The 18,261-nt window shown below is 59.0% G+C and overlaps 5 protein-coding genes across 7 annotated transcripts; 1 reads left to right on the plus strand and 4 right to left on the minus strand.

The window, feature by feature from the left end:
• Positions 1–770: 770 nt before the first annotated feature.
• Positions 771–3,756, minus strand: LRRC10B (leucine rich repeat containing 10B). Its single transcript, XM_015629755.3, has one exon. The coding sequence runs from the start codon at positions 3,754–3,756 to the stop codon at positions 2,905–2,907; it is 852 nt and encodes a 283-aa protein (XP_015485241.1). The 3' UTR covers positions 771–2,904.
• An 839-nt stretch (positions 3,757–4,595) lies between these two features.
• LOC107206218 lies at positions 4,596–6,637 on the minus strand. 2 transcript variants are annotated; one of them, XM_015631845.2, is made up of 6 exons: positions 6,093–6,637; positions 5,811–6,022; positions 5,266–5,468; positions 5,058–5,138; positions 4,896–4,968; positions 4,596–4,822 (listed from the first exon to the last, which is right to left on the minus strand). In XM_015631845.2, the coding sequence occupies exons 1-6, from the start codon at positions 6,377–6,379 to the stop codon at positions 4,692–4,694; spliced, it is 987 nt and encodes a 328-aa protein (XP_015487331.1). In that variant the 5' UTR covers positions 6,380–6,637; the 3' UTR covers positions 4,596–4,691. The 2 variants fall into 2 exon arrangements, with proteins under 2 accessions (XP_015487331.1, XP_033371323.1); XM_033515432.1 differs by having other exon boundaries at positions 4,596–4,968.
• A 106-nt stretch (positions 6,638–6,743) lies between these two features.
• On the minus strand, positions 6,744–8,699 carry SDHAF2 (succinate dehydrogenase complex assembly factor 2). The gene is made up of 4 exons (XM_015631846.2): positions 8,632–8,699; positions 7,947–8,155; positions 7,118–7,227; positions 6,744–7,037 (listed from the first exon to the last, which is right to left on the minus strand). The coding sequence occupies exons 1-4, from the start codon at positions 8,644–8,646 to the stop codon at positions 6,907–6,909; spliced, it is 465 nt and encodes a 154-aa protein (XP_015487332.1). The 5' UTR covers positions 8,647–8,699; the 3' UTR covers positions 6,744–6,906.
• Positions 8,700–8,706: 7 nt separating this feature from the next.
• On the plus strand, positions 8,707–16,358 carry CPSF7 (cleavage and polyadenylation specific factor 7). Of its 2 annotated transcripts, none has more exons than XM_033515431.1 (10): positions 8,707–8,750; positions 9,397–9,517; positions 11,879–12,100; positions 12,555–12,658; positions 12,906–13,051; positions 14,249–14,561; positions 14,636–14,754; positions 14,830–14,995; positions 15,085–15,258; positions 15,339–16,358. In XM_033515431.1, the coding sequence occupies exons 2-9, from the start codon at positions 9,464–9,466 to the stop codon at positions 15,251–15,253; spliced, it is 1,293 nt and encodes a 430-aa protein (XP_033371322.1). In that variant the 5' UTR covers positions 8,707–8,750; positions 9,397–9,463; the 3' UTR covers positions 15,254–15,258; positions 15,339–16,358. The 2 variants fall into 2 exon arrangements, with proteins under 2 accessions (XP_033371322.1, XP_015485141.1); XM_015629655.3 differs by having other exon boundaries at positions 11,882–12,100.
• A 187-nt stretch (positions 16,359–16,545) lies between these two features.
• TMEM216 (transmembrane protein 216) lies at positions 16,546–18,182 on the minus strand. Its single transcript, XM_015631850.3, has 5 exons — positions 17,904–18,182; positions 17,623–17,724; positions 17,448–17,540; positions 17,033–17,234; positions 16,546–16,947 (listed from the first exon to the last, which is right to left on the minus strand). Exons 1-5 carry the CDS (start codon positions 17,914–17,916, stop codon positions 16,932–16,934), a joined length of 426 nt encoding a protein of 141 aa, XP_015487336.1. The 5' UTR covers positions 17,917–18,182; the 3' UTR covers positions 16,546–16,931.
• Between the last annotated feature and the right edge of the window lie 79 nt (positions 18,183–18,261).

The raw sequence follows: 18,261 nt of genomic DNA on the forward strand, positions 1-18,261 counted from the left end.
AAAAAAATCCACTAAAGAGCCCGGCCCAGCCCGGCTGGGGAGCGGCTGGAGCGGGGGGTGCCCGGCTGGCGATGCCAAGGATGGGGCGCGTGGGTCGGGGCGTCTCCTTTGAAGAATCCTATTTTTGGGGAGCGGGGCCCCTCGTTTTCTGGAGGCAGCCCCTGCTCTCAGTAATAAAGGACAGTCAGTAACTGCCAGCGTGAGTCATCTGTGGGATTGGGGGAATGCAGAGGGTGGATCCTGGGGTGGGAATGGGGGCACCACACCTGGGTGGGAATCCCCCTCCCAGCCTTGTTCCTCCCAACCCTGAGTATCCACCCACTATTATCCCATCCATCACCAAGTATGCCCCCCAAAACTCTGTGATCCTGCTGGGATTTGGATCCCCATGGATGCTTCAGGGACAACAGTGCCCCCCGCAGCCTGCTTGGAGCCAGGTGAGTTCCCATCCCATCCAGCTCCGGGCTGACTTCCTTGCCATGGGATGTGCTGGATAGGGACTGGAATGTGGCTCCAAAAGAAAGGAAGGGGCAGGGAACCATATCCTGTGTCCTGGTGCCATTGCAAAGGCTCTGGTGGCTGTTAAATAATTCACGGTATTCTGGTCTTGAATAAATAAATGAAACTCCAAACGCAGGGATGGCAGCAGGGCCATCCATGTCCTCCCTGCACAGGATACGATCCCTCTGGACCCATTCTTCGGGCCCTGGGATGCAGTGTTGCAGGTGGCAGCAGGGGACAATGCTGTCCCCTTGCCATCTGCACCCCAGTGGAGGGGTGGTGGCTGCTGCCTACCCTCACTCCAGCTCCAGCTGATCCAAACCTGGAAATTTTGGCATTCCTAAGCTGCCAATGTCATCGGTGCCACCGATCCTGGCTCTGCCTGGGCTCTTACACCAACGCCGGACTCCTTTTATCCTCCCAAATCTTTGAAAGCGCAGCGATCCCGGCGCTCCTGTTGCACGGATCCGCAGCTATTCCCAATCCCGTTGCTTTGTGCTGGCAGGCAGTGGGAGCAGATGGAAATAGCAGCGTGATCCCAGCTGCGGCAAGGCCACAAACCGTCGCACGCGGGGCCGGGAGAGGAGGCAGGGATATATATAGGGACAGACGTATGGATGATGCACTGCCGGGAGCGGGGACTCGCCGGTGCCAGCGGCCCCAAAATACTTGAGCGGAGCCGGAATCTGTCAGATTCCCACTGACTGCGGCAGCTCCTGGTCCTGGTGTCACCAGCATCGTCACCGGTGCCTGGATCCCAACCCAGCTCCTTGGGAATAGCTGGGTGGTGGGAAAAGGCTGCAGAGAGGGAGGACCCCCCTTTCCCAGATGTCAGAGCTCCTGGATCTGATCCCGGCCATGGGGACAGGCTGGTGGCATCCGGAGCCACCTGCATCCCAGTTCCTGCCGAATGGGTAGGCTGGCAGGGATCTGCATGGAGCTGGTGGCATCAGATCTTGCCTGCAGCAGGGGTTTGGAATGCTGAGGGTCTCTGCCAGGGTCAGAACCCTCAGGATCATGGTTAATTCCTTGCTAATTAGCAGCAGTGTCTTCCCAGATAAAGCAGCAGCACCCTGGATCGATGGCATGAAAGGCTGGGAGACACCCAGAATTCCAGGAGTGCGTTCCTGGGATGTCACAGGATCCTGGGATGCTCTGCCCTACAGTGAAGGACACCTGGGTGGGAAAAGGGATTGACAGCCTGTACCTATTGGGAAGACTTGATTCCAAGCTCCTGCTAAGCCCCAAATCCTTGAAATTACGCCGGAGGAGCTGGCACCGACAGCTCCTGCACATCCCGCAGCTGAGGAAGCTCTACGTGTCCAAAATAGCCATGGTTCCTGCTGTGGAATAGGAAGTGGAGGGAAAAGCGGGCAGCATCTGCCCTGCCAGTGCTGGAGCGGATGTGGCAGGAGCTCTGGCTGCCTCCCAGCCCCAAACCCAAATCCATGGCCATTAAAAGCGGATGCATGGTTTGAAACCTCCAGCGAGCTCCAGACCTCAGATCCCCAAGCTTCCCACCACACCAGCTCAGCTTGGAGATGGGCAGAGGGAATCAGGACTCCTTGGATGTCCAAAATAAGAGGAGCTGGTGGTCACACACCAGAATATGTCACTCGGTTTTAGGGGATCCCAAATAACCCCTTCCCTGAGGCTGGTCCCTGCCACTGTTCTCTCACAACAAATTCATTGGATTTGTGCTTTTTATTGCTTGCATTTGGTCCAAGAGGCACTTGGAGAGAGGAAAAGGAAGGATAAGGTGTCAGCCCTGGATCTGGTGCCCATTTGGGGACAGAGAGGGCCAGGGATGAGACTCCTCTTCCCACAGTGGCAAAATCCTGTCCAGGTTGGAGACAGGCAGTGCTTAGACCCAGGTCTAATTTCCATCAGCTCCTTCCCAAACCTGATGGCCAAGAGGAGCCTGGTGGAAAATTCTCTCCCCCAGCCCAGTTTCAGCAGCAGGATTGGGTTCTCAGGGTCTGTGCCTCTGTTCCCAAACCTTCGAGCTCTTCAGGATGACAGGATCCATGGAATGGATGCAACCAGCATTGGTTTTTCCTGTGCTGCCCATTGGGACAGGAGTAAAGGATTTTCAGAGGTGGAGGAGTGGAAACGTCCCCATTCTCACGGGGGGGCAGTGTGGGATCACCCCTCAGGGCAGGGGACTGTATCCCAATCCAAGGCACCCTGGAGTAGGTGGGATGCTCTCAGATGGGATAACCATTGGGATCCATGAGCCCTGCAGATCCAGGACACAAAGCTGCTGTCCCAACTGCATAAGGCTGATCCTCAGACCGTTGGTTTTCCTTTGTGGAGGCTGTGAACTTCCTCCTTTCCCAGCCCTAGATGGGAATTCCTTGGGAGGCAGGTGGAGGCTCTGCACCCCCTCAGGAGAACAGAGGCTCACAGTTCCTCAGGAGATCCCGTCAAGGCCACAGATTCCCCCTCCCCATACTCCGGCCCATCCTCGGGGGATACCGGGGCAGCCTCGGTGCCTTCCTCATCCTCTTCCTCCTGGTGCTGCAGACTCTGCAGCCGCTCCTGCCGCGCTTCCATGTATTCCTGCGCCCCGTCCCCCACCAGCTGCACTTCATCCCCGACACAGGGCGGCTGCCGGACGGGATTGTGGTCGTAGGACAGGAGGCGCAGGGAAGCGAGGCCGGTGAGGTCCGGGAAGCTGGCGATGCGGTTGCGATCCATGTCGAGGACGCGGATGTGATCCATGCGGAGCAGCACGGGCGGGAACTCCTGGAAGCGGTTCCCGTAGAGCCAGAGCCCCCGCAGGCCGGCCATGCGGGGCAGCGCCGCGGGCAGCCGGCACAGCCGGTTGTCCCCCAGCTGGAGGCTGCGCAGCTCCGGCAGCTGCAGGAGGGCGCGGGGGAAGTGCGCCAGGAAGTTTCCCTCTATCCAGAGGCAGCGCAGGCTCTGGAGCTGGGCGAAGGAGGCCGGCAGCCACTGCAGTCCGTTGCGGCCCAGGTACAGGTGCGCCAGGTGGGGCAGGTCGCACACGGCCTCGGGCACTTCCATCAGCTCGTTGCCGTCCAGGGCGAGGGTCCGCAGGTGCTGCAGCTCCGCCAGCTCGTCCGGGACCTCCCGCAGCCCCGCGTCGCTCAGGTAGAGCTTCCGCAGCCCCTGCTGAGCCCACAACTCGGCCGGGACCTGCCGGCCCCGCACCTCCAGCCGCTGCTCGACGCCGTCGGGGCCCTCGGCGGCCGCCAGCCGGGCCCCGCGCCCCGAGGAGCCGCCGCTGCCCATCGCTCACCGGGACCGGCACCGGGACCGGCACCGGGACCCGGCGGGGCGGGCGGGGCGACGCCGTGGCCATGGCAACGCTCCGCGGCCAATAGGAGCCCGTGCCACCTGCGCGGAGGCCACGCCCCGTCCCATTCCCGCCCCGCCGTTCCCGCGCCCATTCAGGCCACGCCCACCGAGCCTCATTCATGCCCCGCCCCGCCGTTCCCACGCCTACCCGGCCCCATTCCCGCCCTACCTGTCCCGGTCTGTCTCCAAACCACGCAGGGCCCCCTCGCACCCCAGCATTCCCAACACCTTTTCCAGCAACCTGGCATCAGCGTCCTCACCCTGAACTGCGTGTGGGGCCCTAAATTGAGTGCGGTGTCCCTGGGCTGGGTGGGAATCCCTAAACCGGCAGGAGGGGCTCTCCGAGCTGTGCGTGGATGCCTTAACTGGGTGAGGGTCCTAAAACCGGTGGGGAGTCCCTCTGTGATTCCTCACATCCCCTGGGACCCTGCAGGAAGCCACTGCTTGGGGCACAGATGCCCTTCCCCATGGCCAGGGAAGATATGGATGAAGCCTCTCCAAATGCCCCCACTGCCATGCATGGCTGCCCATGCTGAGGGGTCCTTCCTCCTCATCATCCTCCTGCTTCCCACCATAGCCCTGCCTGGATTTTCCTGCCGCAAATAAGCTGTGTCATCCCAAAGCCGGCTCGGAAAGCTGGAAAGCCGGGCTCGTACAGCCCTCCAGTGGCAGCTGGCCAGGTAACACCCCCCCCCTCCCCGCCCCTTCCCTGACCACCCAAAACCCTCCTGCCAGCCTCTGGGATGCAGGAAACACCCAAAATGAGGCGGCTATCCAGTGGCATCATGCAGGGTCTTTATTCCTCCCACGGGGATTTGGGAAGAGCCAAGGATGGGACTCCTGGGATGTGGCAGCACTTTTTTGGGGTATCAGGTCAGGGGGTCACTGATGTGCCACAGGTTGGTGGGGCGGTTGTTGGTGCTGAAGCCACTGGGACTTGGGATCTGGATGCCCTCCACGGATCTCGGTGCCCAGGTGATCGGAGTCTGCGCCCACCAGCCTGGAAAATCCAGGAGGGATTGGTGAGGGGGGTGTCCACTCCTCCTGGGGGCTGCAATCCTCCCCAAACTCACCTGGTGCTATAGGGGCCAGCTGTGAGAGGTTGATCAGGTACTGGTTCTGGATAGTGCTGGATGTCAACGGCTCCTGAGGGATGGAGTGTGTTGGATGTGTGGTTCCTTGGGAAAAGGGATGGGGACAGTAGACATGGGGACAGCAGACATGGCTGCACCCACCTTCCTGGTAGTGACTCCCTTGGGTCCCACTTGGAGCTCCGGCGGGGCGAAGGGGGCGGGGTAACCCATGGCAGGCTGGTACTGTGTGGGGACACAGGGATGAGATCCTGCTCATTCCCATGCCCAGGCAGCTCCTGCTGCCTCAGAGCCCACTGGGAGCACCGGGACAGGATGTCCCCTGCCCTTGCCACCCCGTCCCTTTGCTTACAGTGCTGCTGCACGTGTCGGGAAATGAATCCATCCAAGCATCATCAACGTCATGCTGTGGGAGAGGAAAAGTGTCCCCTGGGGTGCTGAGGGGAATGGGGGACACGGTGGGGACGGCGCTCATGGGCTGCTCGGGCAGGATGAGGTTGCTCCTTGGGGCGGTCCCGGTGAAGCTCGACAGCTCCGTCACCTTCTGTGGGACATCTGTTGGGAGCAGATGTTGCAGGGATGTCCCATGTCCCCAGGCCTGGCATTACCTGGATACACCTGTCCCACCGTGTTTGTGGGGGCGCAGAGGCTCTCCAACACTCCTAAGTCCTCCTGAGGTCTGACCTGTCTCCAGGAACACTGGCACCCCAAAATCCCCAGAGCTGGATGTGGCTCTGGGACCATCAATAATCCCAAAACCTTCCTGATGATGGAGCTGGAGCTGGAAGCTCCTGGGCCCCAACCCCTCCTGCAGTTGGAGGTTTCCTGGGAATCCTAACAGCCCAAAATCATAAGGATGGAGCTTTCCCTGGGATTCCTAAGACCCCAGAATCATACCTGGCTGGGTAGGACTGGCGCAGTGGCTCCAGGTGCTATTTTCTCTGGATGATTTTGGAGGTCTCACCTCCCCAAAACGGAGGCGGGAAAAGGAGAAGCCAGTGGGATACCGACACTCCGGCTCATCCACGCACCGGGGCAAGATCCTTTGGAAATCCGGATGCCCAAAGACCTTGAAGTCCTCAAAGGTGGTGGACACGTCGGTGTCCTGCCTGTGGTGGGAACAGCTGTGATGGAGCAATCCCAAAATGTGCCCCCCAAACTCCAGGAGCAGGGACCTACCGCTCCACGTGCGGGGTGATCAGGGACCAGAGAGCCGAGTAGTTGTTGGTGACGTATCCCGAGCCGGTGTGGACACCGAGGAGGGGGTGTATGCTCCTTTCACAGGGGGGCTCAAACCCCAAAACGCGCCACCCCTCGATCTTTTGGGGTGACCCCGTGGGCCTCTTCCCAAAGGCCGCCTCGTAGGTGGTGATATAAAAGCCTATGAGCTCGGAGGGGGGGCCCCTCACCACGGGGAACCCCGTCCCCAGTCCCGCGGCGGGCGAGTCCTGCGGCAGGGACGGCATCCTGGCCCTGAGAGTGAGCCCCTGGCGCCGGGAACAGCCCGAGGGACGGCCCTACGCCATGGCTGGAGGTGCGGGGCCGTCCCAGCAGGCTCGGAAGCTGCCGAATGTGCCCATGGAATGCGACTCTGTCTCCTGGTAACCGAGACAAGGGGAAGCTCCCGGGAGGCTGTCGCTGGAGGGCACCGGGAATGTTCTGCTCCAGCACCACTACAGCCCCCGCCCCGGGGTGGGGTCACCTCCTGGGGGCCCTGGGAAAAGGGACAGGTGGGAATTGGGAAAATCAGTGAGGTGGGATGCGCCAGATCGAGCTGGGAACGTCCCCGAGGGCCCGACCCCGATGTCACAAAGCAGGAGAGGGGCAGGGCCAGCAGCCAGCCAGGGCCGGTAGCCACGGCTTTATTCAGCGTTCCATGAGTGTCCAAAGGCTGCTGGAAGAGGAGGAAAACCACAAGGAAGGCGGAAGCATCAGTCCAGAGCCCCGTGTCCCTCCACTGCTCCAGGGAATGGGGACAGAGGCGTTCCCTCCCTCAGCGTGGTGGCTCAAACAGATATTCCAGGTCCGGCTGCCGGAGCCTCTGCTCCCTGTTCCTGTTTTTGGCAAATTCCCTCAGCATGGCCATCACGTCAGTCTCAAATTCCGCCGGCGTTGGCTTCGCTTCTGAGGGGAAAACAGGGAGAAATCAGCCCAGTGCTGTCCCAAAGTGCCATCCCGGTGTCCCAGGGAGTGGCCACACGTACCAGTGGCCCAGTAATAAATGTCCCAGTCGTTACTGGGCTCGTTGATGAGGCGGTCGTAGCGGTTCAGCTGCTCCTCGCTCATGCGCGCCAGGTTTTCCTTGGCAAAGAGGCTGGAGAGGGATGGATCAGGATGAGCGGGAGATGAAGAAGAGCTGGGATATGAGAGCCAGATCCTGGAAAACACGGACCCCCAGCCTGCTCTCCTTCACCTCAGCGGGTGGGAAAATGCCAGCACAGCATTCCCAGAGAAGCTGTGGAATCTCCACCACTGGAATCCTCTTATCCAGGCTGGATTAGGGCTTGGAGCAACCTGGTCTGGTGGAGGTGTCCTTGCCCACGGCAGGGGGTGAAACTGGATGATCCTTAAGTCCCATCCATCCCAAACCATTCCAGAATTCCATGTGCTGGTTCACATGAGATACTGGGAAGAGACTCCCGAGAAAGTGGAATGGATTTCCCAGAGAAGCTGTGGATGCAGCATCCCTGGAATTGTCCAAGCCAGGCTGGACTGGGCTTGGAGCAACCTGGGGTAGTGAAAGGTGTCCTTAACGTCCCTTCCCACCCAAACCATTCCAGAATTCCACCATTCTATGTCTCTAGTCTCTCCTTCGATCCCAAAATCCAACTGGCCTTGTGTTCACACATGTCCCAGGATTTACATACGTTCTTCCCAATGGCTTTTGGCTCACTGAGCTCTCCCAGCTCTATTCCATCATTGGACCCTAGACCAGCAAGATCTTGGAGTCACCTATCCCATGGGGTTTTGCGCTACCTCACTAAAGTCTTCCCTGTTAATGAAAGGACCTGGAATACTCGGAGCCAAGCCCACCTGAGCAGGATGCAGTTTTCCAGCATCCCCCTCTTCCTGCTCTCGTACAGCAGCCGGGCTCTCTTGGTGTCCAGCGGCTCGTCCGGACGCTCCTGCCAGGGGGGCAGCGGGATCTCCAGCACGTCCTTCCCGGAATCCGTGGGGGAATCGCCCCGGTAGCCGCGCTGCGGGATCAGTGGCCACAGGAGATGCCGGCGCAGCGAGCAGAGCTGAAGGGAACAGGGAAAGCACCGAGATGTCAGGCCTGGGAGTGCCTACAAACAGAGAACTTCCCAGATCCTGCTGGATACGATTCCCAATTCCACCCCCATCAAACCCTGCTGCCCACATCCCATAAATCTCCCAGACCTCCCTTCTCCCCCCAAAACGCTCTTCTGCCTGCTCAGACTTTCCTCCTTTTTCTCCCCTTTTCCCCGCAATTCGCCAATTTTCCTCCCATCCTGCCTTTCCCCAAAACTCACCCTTTTCCCCTCCTTTTCCTTCCCCCTTTCTCCCCTTTCTTCCTCCCTTTTTCCCCTTCCCACTTCTTTTCCCCCTTTCCCCACATTTTTCCCTTCCCCTTTCACCCCTTTTTACCCTTTTCCTCCCATTTTAAACTGTTTTTTCCGCTCTCCCGCCTTTCTCTCCCCATTTACCCCTTTCCCTCCCCTTTGCCCTCCCAGTTTTCCCCCCTTCCCCCCCCCACCCTGGCCGCCGCCATCTTGCCGCGCGCCGCTCTGGCCGCGCCCCCTCCCGACTCTATGGGGCGGGGAGTGCCGGAAGTGGGCGTGGCCACGCCCGGAAGTGGGCGCGGCGGCGCTGGCGGTGAGCGCGGGCGGCGCGCGCGGGGCTGGGATCGGGGGAGGGGGGGCCCGGGGTGGGGGGCGCGACCTATCGCGACATATCGCGACCCGCCGCCCCCTCCCCTCGCATTCCCCCTGCCCACAAACCCCCCAGCCCGGGCCGCGCCGCTCCGCAGGGCCGCATATGGCGGGGACGGGGTGGCGCGGGGGGGGCGGGCAGTGGGGGATCATGGGGGCACAAGGAATTTGGGGGGAGACAGGGATTTTGGGGGGGGAGACGGGATATGGAGGGACGGAAGGATTTGGGGGGTACAAGGGATTTGGCAGGAAATGGGATTTAGCGGGGCACAGGGATTTGGGGAGCAGAGGGGATTCGGGGGAGACACAGGGATTTAGGGGGGACGTGGGATTTGGGGGGACTCAGGGATTTAGAGGGGAGAGGGGATTTAGGGGGAACAGGGATTTAGGGGCGTCGTGAGATTTGAGAGGCAGAGGGGATTGAGGGGGTAGAAGGGATTTAGGGGGGCACAGGGATTTGGAGGGAAGAGGAGATTAAGGGGCCCACAGAGATTGGGGTGAGGAAATGGGATTTGGGGCACACAGGGATTTGGGGGGACCCCCCCACCGTGTCTCCAAGGCCTCACTGACCCCCTGCCCCTCCTTCCCAGAGCACCTTCCGTGTCCTGGCTCCGCCCGGTCCCAGCCCGGGCTCCCGCTTTTCCCGCCTCTGGAAATATGTCCGAGGGAGTGGATCTGATTGACATCTACGCCGACGAGGAGTTCACCCAGGTGAGGGCTGGGATGGGGGTGCAGATTCCCCCCCCCTTTTTTGGGAAGATATCCCAGTGTCCTGCAGCTCATCCCGGTGGAAGATGCAACTTGGTGTGTCTGGGAAAAGGGCAGGATCATTCCCAATCATTCCCAAATCTCAGTGGCTGCCACCTCCAGCTGTGATTAAAGGGTTTCCCTGCAGGTTGTGACACGTGGCTGGTCACGGAATGTTTGGGATATAAGAGCTTAGCTGTGTCCTGGTTGGAAAAATGAGAAATCCCAGCTGGAAGAGGCACTTCCAGGGAATTACACAGTGAGAGGGTACCAGGAGCCAAATCCATGGGATCACCCAGGCTGGGAAGCTGTGCGGGAACTCACTGTTCCTGTGCCGCTTGTCCCATCCCAGGAATATCTGGGATTCACGGCAGGAAATGATGACAGAAGGGGGTGTTGGAGAAGCAGATTTTAGGGCGTTCATGGATATGGGAAAGCAAGTGTGAAGGCAGATGTTGGAAAATTAGAAACTGCCATGGAAAGCCTGTGGAGGGAAGTTGGCAAGAGGAAAAGTCATGGAAACTGGAAGCAAAGCACTCGGAGAAAAGAATCACCATGGAGAAAGGAATTCCTAAGAGCTCTTGGAGTGATCAAGAGAAGCTTCTTCTGGTTATTGGGTGAGAATATTCCATGGAATCTCCTGGGAAGACCAAGTGGATGGAGGATTCTCAAAGCTGGAATGATGATCCAGGCCGATGACTCTGGCATGTCACTGTCTTTGGGATATGTGGCCGGAGGAAATCTGGAATTAATCCATGCCCAGGATCAAAGCAGTGGGGAGGTGCTGTGGTGTTCCTGTGGCACTCGAGGGATGCCAGTGTAATTCCAAATCCCACATTCCCACATGGTGATTCCCACTAACAGTGCCCAGCTTCATCTCTGTGCACCTCAAGTCAGTGTGCATGGATTGGGAGCAGGAGAATCCCTAAAATCTCCCAAGCTGAAGCATCCCCTACGTAGCAGAACTGAGGGATTCCAAGGGATTCCTCTTCTAGCCCCTCCTTCCTATTTTTGGTCTTGACTTTCTGAAACTTCCAGGCGGGAATCTTCCAGCCTTGGGCTGTGTCCAAAGGCTCCTGGTGGAGGTGGGAGCGTGGGAGTTGGATTAACTAAACACTTGAGCTTTTTTGGGGAATGAACACAAAACTACAGCTCCCTTTTCAAATTCTTCTTTTATCAGCTCCAGGGAAAGAGCTGGATGCAAAAGTTCAGGGAGAGGGAAAATGGTTGGACTTGTGGATTCCCGGATTTCCACAATCCTTGTGGAAAGCTGTGTGCTGAGCATCCTTCTCTGACCAGCTCCCAATGGAATGTTTGCAATTGCAATCAGTGTTCAGCAGAAAACATCCAAACTCCCTGGAACTGAAAATTTTGGAGCAGAACCCCTGTTTTTTATGGCACACCAGCTCCCCTGGGATGGATCCTCATGGAGTGATTTTGTGGGATGAAACATGTGGTGCAATCTGGACAAGGAACTGGGATCCATAGTAAATACAGCACTTGCTGGACACTCCAAATTAAATATAGCCTGGACAGAGTGGGAATTGGGAGGCAGATCTAGGACATGCTGGAATTCCCAGCTCTGGAACTTCCTGAGCTTCCTCTGCCAAGGGGACAGATCCAATGTGTGGGAGCTCCTACCCTAAAAAGCTTTTTTCCAAAAAAATGAGCAAGTTTGGGGTGCTGTGGACAGTTTGAGGGGGGGTGTGCAATTCCCAAGTTGGATTTTTGGAAAGTGTGTGTTGCCAAGGAGCGAGAGAGGCTCATCCCTGGAGGACATTTGGTTTTCACCACTGAATTCTTGCCCTCCAAATTGGGAATTTCTTCCTGGTGGCAGCAGCAGGGTCTTCTCCTGTTGTGTGGGATCCAAGTGGGCTGCTCCTTGGAATGTGGGGGTTTAGATGAGAAATTGAGAAGAATTTCTTCCCTGTGAGGGTGGTGGGGCCCTGGAATGGATTTCCCAGAGAAACTGTGGTTGCTCCATCCCTGAGAGTGTTCCAGGCCAGGTTGGACAGGGCTTGGAGCAACCTGGGATAGTGGAAGGTGTCCAATGGCAGGGGGTGGGAAGGGATAAGGTCCTTATTCCAACCCCAGCCATTCCATGATCTCTTTAAATCAGAGCCCATCATCCTGTTTTTTGGGATTGCCCAGGCAAGGGGTGGGTGTAATTCCCAACTATGCACAGACCCAACCCAAGCAATCTGGGCCTTAAACCTTTGGTCTCAGCTTGGAAATTCCACTTGGGAATTGGGACAGCAGGTTTGGAAACAGCAAAGAAGGCTTCCCAAACCCTTCTCAAGCCAGGAGCTCATGACGTTTTCCCAGCAGGACCCGGAGTTCAGTAATGCTGACCAGATGGATCTCTACGACGACGTGTTAGCAGCCAGCTCCCAGCCCCAGGAAAAGCGTTCCAGCAGCTCGGAAGCGCCTCCAGAGATCCGTCAGGAGCCGTCTCCCAAGCCCAACAGCAAACCCCCGGCCATCCTGTACACCTACAGCGGACTCCGGAACAAGAGGGCCGCCGTCTACGTTGGCAGCTTCTCCTGGGTGAGTTCATCTTCCTGGGAAATTTGGGATTCCTGGGGAACCTCTGACAGGCTGCTGGGCTCTCTAGGGGAGTGGCAGGGATTTTAAGGGGCCTGTTCGTCCTCAATCCTGAGCTGGTGTCCTGGGCTGGATTGTGAGCTAGGCTTGGCTTTGTGACCCTCAAGGAAAAGGGATTTGTATCCCTGAGGAGCTTCCAGGATGGGGTATCCACCGGTGTCCCTTTAAAGCTGTGACTTTGGGGTGCTGCTCCTGAGTCACCTTCTCCTGTTCATGGATGCAGGGACAATTTTGGGAAGGCCCTGTCTTGTCTGGAGAACTTGTCTCTGTTATCCATTCCCAAGGCTTGTTCCAGATGATTTTAAGCTCCCTGAGGGAGTCTGGGGGTGACATTCCTTAGGTGGGTGGGTGACACTGGGGACTGACATGGACACCAGCCTGTTCCCTATGTTCTCAGTGGACAACTGACCAGCAGCTGATCCAGACCATCCGCTCCGTCGGAGTCTACGACGTGGTGGAGCTGAAATTCGCGGAGAACCGAGCCAATGGCCAATCCAAGGGGTGAGAGCCAATGGAACTTCAGGTGGGAATGGTGGGAGCCAGGCCCTCACTGCCACATCCGTTGTTTTGTGGAGGGTGAGGGAGCAGCCAGCGCTGTTCCTGCCTGGCACAGCAAATTCATGGAGGATCCCAAATAGTATAGAAAAGTAAGGAGGGGGCATGGAACAGTGGGATGGGGGGATCAGGAGGAGGGTCTGGGGGATCTCTGCAATGGGTTCAGGGCTCAACCTCCCTCTCTCCTGCATAGGTATGCGGAGGTGGTGGTCGCCTCCGAGAACTCGGTCCATAAACTCCTGGAGCTGCTTCCCGGAAAGATTCTGAATGGAGACAAGGTGGAGGTGAGGCTGGCGACCCGGCAGAACCTGTCGCAGTTCGAGGCTCAGGCTCGCAAACGTGAGTGCGGCACTGGTGTGACACGGGCGGGGGGGTTCCACCTCACACACATCCCGAAACTCCCCTGGATCAGCTGCCAGGCCCAGCCCAGCGAGCCCTCGGGATGGGGGGAGACCCTGCCAGGAGCGTCTGGGGGTTGTTTTTCCCATTCTTGAGCTGGATTAGCTCCTGACCCGAGTCTTTATGATCCCCTTTTAGGTGCTCCCACACTGCGAAGATCCCTCGTAGCCTCCTCCTCCTCCTCTCCAAACTGAATGGGCTTAAGCTCTTCAGGCTCTCAGCATAGCTAAGACCCTCCATATCTATTAGTAGCTCCTCTCTGGATCTGCTCCAGAATTTTTCCATCCCTGCGGAGGTAAGGTGCCCAACACTGGAGGAATATTCCAGCTGGGGCCTGGCCGTGGGCATCCCTCAATGGCGATAGGTGGTCCTGGCCTCACTCCGCAGCGATGCGATGGGATCCGCAGGGATTGTCCTGGCAGGAGCGTGTCCGAGGAGGTCTTGGCCAGCCCTAGTCATTGTAGATCCCTTGGCATGTTTTATGCAAGGAAAACTCCCCTTTCCCAGCAGAACTGCTTTGCTCCCTTCCTTCGGCTCCGGTGCCTGAGGGAATCAGCTGCTTGGTGCTTAGGCTGTGTCCCGACTTGCCTTGAAGTTTAGGTGGAGCAGGGAGTGTTCCCTGGGCCAAGTTCCGGCTGCCCCCAGGGCACAGCGGAGCTCCCATGCACCCTTTGGCACCGCTGGGAGCCGTGGCTCCTGCCACACCCCTTCTGTCTCATCCTCAAAGTCTCTTTGGATAGAGCAAGGCTTCTTGTCCCCCTTGGAATGCTGAGTTTTCCTTCCTCTGGCAGGAGCTCTGTTGCTGTCAGCACTTGGGTTCTGTCCCCTTGTATTCCTCCACGCTTGGGCCTCTCCAAATCCATGTGTGGATCTCAGGCTCTCCGGGTCTTTGGATGCCTTTGGGGATCTCTCACCATTCCTTGTGGCTTTTGGCTCCTGTCCCTGTGACCTGCCTGTCCCCAGGGCACCATACAGAAAAACACATGGAAGCGGAGGATATGTGTGGCCGGTTGGATCTCCCTCTGGGCACCTCCAGCCCTCCAGGGGTGGGAGGAGGAGGAGGAGGAGGAGGAGGTCTCGGAGACCTGGACACCCTCCAGCTGCACCTCACAGCTGTTTTCCCTGTGCCACTTCCAGGTGTGCCACCACGGGCCCACTCCCGAGATTCCATGGATGCAGTGGATGGCCGCATGGGGCTGCCCCCCCCTCCCATGCCCCCCCCACCTCCCCTCTCCTCCGCTTTCGGAGTCCCTCCACCTCCTCCCGGAATTCCCTACCAGCACCTGCTGCCGCCGCCGCCCCGGCTGCCCCCGCCCCTGGCTGTGCCCCCGCCGGGAGCTGTGCCCCCTGCCCTGCACCTCAATCCCGCCTTCTTCCCGCCGCCCACCGCCGCCCTGGGACCCCCTCCGGACACCTACGGCAAGGCCATGGCTCCCTACAACCACAGCAGGTGAGCCGGGCAGGAATGGGGGTGGGATGCTCAGGGAGGATCCCGCTGACTCCCGGTTTGCTCTGTGCCAACAGCCGGGAGCTGGGCCCGCCGATCCCGGCCGTGAGCGAAGGCGAGTTTGAGGAGATCATGAACCGCAACCGCGCCATCTCCAGCAGCGCCATTTCCAAGGCGGTGTCCGGCGCCAGCGCAGGTACTTCCCGTGTCCCTCATGTCCCCCCATCCCGGGATGGATTCCTGCTCCTGACCCCCTGCTCCGCTCCCCCAGGGGATTATAGCAACGCCATCGAGACGCTGCTCACGGCCATCGCTGTCATCAAGCAGTCACGCGTGGCCAGCGACGAGCGGTGCCGCGTCCTCCTCTCTTCCCTCAAGGATTGCCTGCATGGAATTGAGGCCAAATCCTACAGCAGCAGCTCCAGCAGCAGCTCCAGGTATCCCCCTGGATCCAGAGAACATGATCCTCCCCGCAGGTGAGCGACTAAAAGTCACTCTTTGGGTTTTGTCTCCTCTTTTCCCAAAGGAAAAGACACCGATCCCGGGAGCGCTCTCCCAGCCGGTCCCGCGAGAGCAGCCGGCGGCACCGGGATCTGCTCCACAGCGATGATCGGCACGAGGATTATTTCCAGGAGCGGAGCCGGGAGCACGAGCGGCATCGGGACAGGGACAGAGACAGGGACCGGCACCACTGAGACAGGTGGGAGGCTCAGGAATCCCCCGGAAGCGTGAGGGATAAAGGAAGGGCGCTCCGACCATTCCTCTCCTCTCTTCCGGCAGGAATTTGGCAGGAAGTGGTTTTTAATGGACTCGTATCTCCTCACCTCGACCAGGACGCCGTGCCCGAGGCCGCTCTGCCCCATCCCGGTCCCTTCCCCGCCACCCCCAGCCCCCTCCGGGCGGGACCCCCGCCTGCACCTCGTGGCCTTGGGAATCCCCCCCCACCACTGCTGCTGCTTCCCGGGGCCATCCCGCTCCGCTCTGTGGATACTTGGACCCAAAGAGAAATGGTGCTTTTATTCCATGGAGGGAGGTTTGTGAGCCCTTCCCAGTCTGGGGGGAGGAACGGAGGGGATGGAGCCCTCCCTGTGCAGCTTGGGGGCTTGGAGATGCACAGCTCCTAATCCTGGCATCAGGAGCCATGTGCCATCCTCTGGATTGCCTGGGGACACTCCCATCCCCATCACCCTAGCAGGACACTGTGCCACGCTCCTCCTTTGCCCCTTCACCCTCCAGGAGCTGGGAAGAAGGGGCTGGAGCTGGGCTGGGGGTCACCCTCTCTATCCTGACATTCCCCACAGCAGCATTCCCACCCAAACGGCAGCTCCGGCCTCTCCCGCAGAGCCTTCCTTGTTTTAGAGGAAGCGGAAGAGGCAGGGCAGGCTGTGACCCTCTCATGTCCCCTTGGGATCCCAAGAAGGAGAGGGAGAGCCCAGGAGGGTCGGGATGAGCCGGGACACACTGGGTGACTTCCAGGGCTGGAATCATGCCCAGGTGGGAAAACCTGGAAGTCTTTTTAAGTTGAAATAACACAAATTCAGGAAAAGCCACCCCAATTTTCCCAAGCCCCACGAGGTGGGAGCACACGGCGGGAGAGCTCCGGGTTTTTTTTTTACTTACCGCCACAGATTTTTAGTTTCTTTCCAAATAGTGGAGTGGGGAAAAAGATTCCCCCCAAATTGCAGAGCAAATCCCTGGAAGCCCCGGCGAGGCGCCGCCCCTCCTGCTCGCAGTGATTAGATTTGTCTTTGGATAGGTTGGAATTGTGTAATAAACTCGGATGACGTTGTCAGTCTTTTATACAGTGCTCCTGTTGCCTTTCTACAGTGGGATTTGGGATAATGAGGGAATGGGAGGGATTTGGGGAGGGCTCTGCACCTGTTATCCCTCACCCTCTTCCTCCTCCAATGGGCTCCTGTGCTTCCCAAACCAGCTCTGAGGTGCTGGAAGCACCTGAGCATTCCTGGGGGGACCCACATTCCTGGGCTCTGGGTAAAAATAAATATTTATTGGAAAATAGTGAATTATTCTGGAAAGTCATAGAAAAAAAAAAAAGGATTCTTCATACCTTGAGCTGGCTCAGGCTCTGAGGAGTCCCAGTGGAGTGTAGAGTGGGAAAGGTGGGAGGGATGTGTCCAGGGAGTAGTGAGTGAAGTGGGAAGTGGGAAAAGGGAGGGACGAATCCCTGTGGCAGCAGGTCTCTGGTGAAGAGGGGAGCAGGAAAAATGGGAGATATGTCCATGTAGAAGCAACAAACGTGGAAGGGATATGTCCAGGTGGCAGCAGGTGGGAAAAGTGGGATCATCCCCCTTCCCAGGGTTGGAAAGTGGAGCTGGCACAGGTGATGCTTCCCTGTGTCCCTGGGCTGTGCCGTCAGTAGGGATCCGTGCTGTGGAAAAGGACAGAGACAGGGATGTGTGGACACCAACCTGGCAGCTCCTGTGCTGGGTCCCCCAGCTCCCAGGATGCGGCACCTGGAGAAGGACAGCAGTGCCAGGAAGCCCAGGAGCAGCTCCAGGCCGTAGAAGAGGAGCAGGATGGCACTCAGGAACGCTTCCAGGCGCAGGGAATATGTCTGGAGCAGCAGGTAGTACACGGCCAGCACAGCTGCCGGCACTGTAAGTGCCAGGCTGAGGGACAGCGGAACCTTCCGCTGGCACAGGTTCCCCTTGGAGCCTGTGGAACACAGAGTTGGGATCAGATCATGGAAATCATAGAGGGTTTTAGGTGGGGAGGAAAGGTAAATGTCCCATTCCCCTGGGCAGGGATACCTTCCACTAGCCCAGGTTACTCCATGCCCCGTCCAACCTGAACATCCAGGGATGCTCTTTGAGGGCGTCCCAGGACTCCACATTCCCTGTGGAGCCTCTGGAATTCGGGGGGACTCACCGAAGAAGATGCGTGTGGCCTCAATGCCGAGGTAGAGGAGGAGCAGCACTATGTCCAGCACCAAGTTGGAGACGGGATAGGGCAGGAGCAGCACTGCAGGAAAAGCACCGCCCTCAGCACCACATTCCTGCCCATCGCGGCGGGATCGGGAAGGGTTCTGGAGTGAAAGACTCACCTTTGTACACGAACACGAACGCTTCTAGGAGAAAATATGTGGCGCAGTACCAGCCGTTGAGGAAGAGCAGGACCTGCAGCGGAGCCGAAGAGCGATGGCGGCCTGAGGGGAGACGGGGCGGCCATGAGGGGGGGCACGGGGCAGGCACAGCCCGCGGAGCCCCGCAGCGCCTTGGCCGTCCCCCAGCCCCGTTCCCAGCGCCGCTCCCAGCCCGGATTCCTCCCGGTACTCCCTATATCCTCCGGTATCCGCCGTTTCGCCCCCCCCGGTCCCGTTCCCACCCCTTGGCGCCATCTTCCATCTCCATGGGAACCGCCGCCGCCGCGCTCGCCCGCGCGGGGGCGCTGAGGGCGCGGGCGCGCGAGGGCGGAGCCGCTCTATCTCCCTCCCCTCTCGATGGTTTGGGGGCGCGAGCGCCGCCGCTCTTCCCGCGCCTCTCGCCGGTTGGAGGAGCGGTCGCTATCGCCGCGGGTTCGAGTCCCCGTCCCTCCACATCACGCCCCCTCGTAGCCATTGGGATAAGAATCCCACACTGGAATACGGGAATATCCCCGTTTTGCGGCTACAAGCGCAGCGCTGAGCTGGGCTACAAATGTAAGGCCCTTGGGAGTGCGGCCGTGACACCGGGTGGGCACAAAC

The sequence above is a fragment of the Parus major genome, chromosome 5 (assembly GCF_001522545.3).
Source record: "Parus major isolate Abel chromosome 5, Parus_major1.1, whole genome shotgun sequence".
Taxonomy (NCBI): domain Eukaryota; kingdom Metazoa; phylum Chordata; class Aves; order Passeriformes; family Paridae; genus Parus; species Parus major.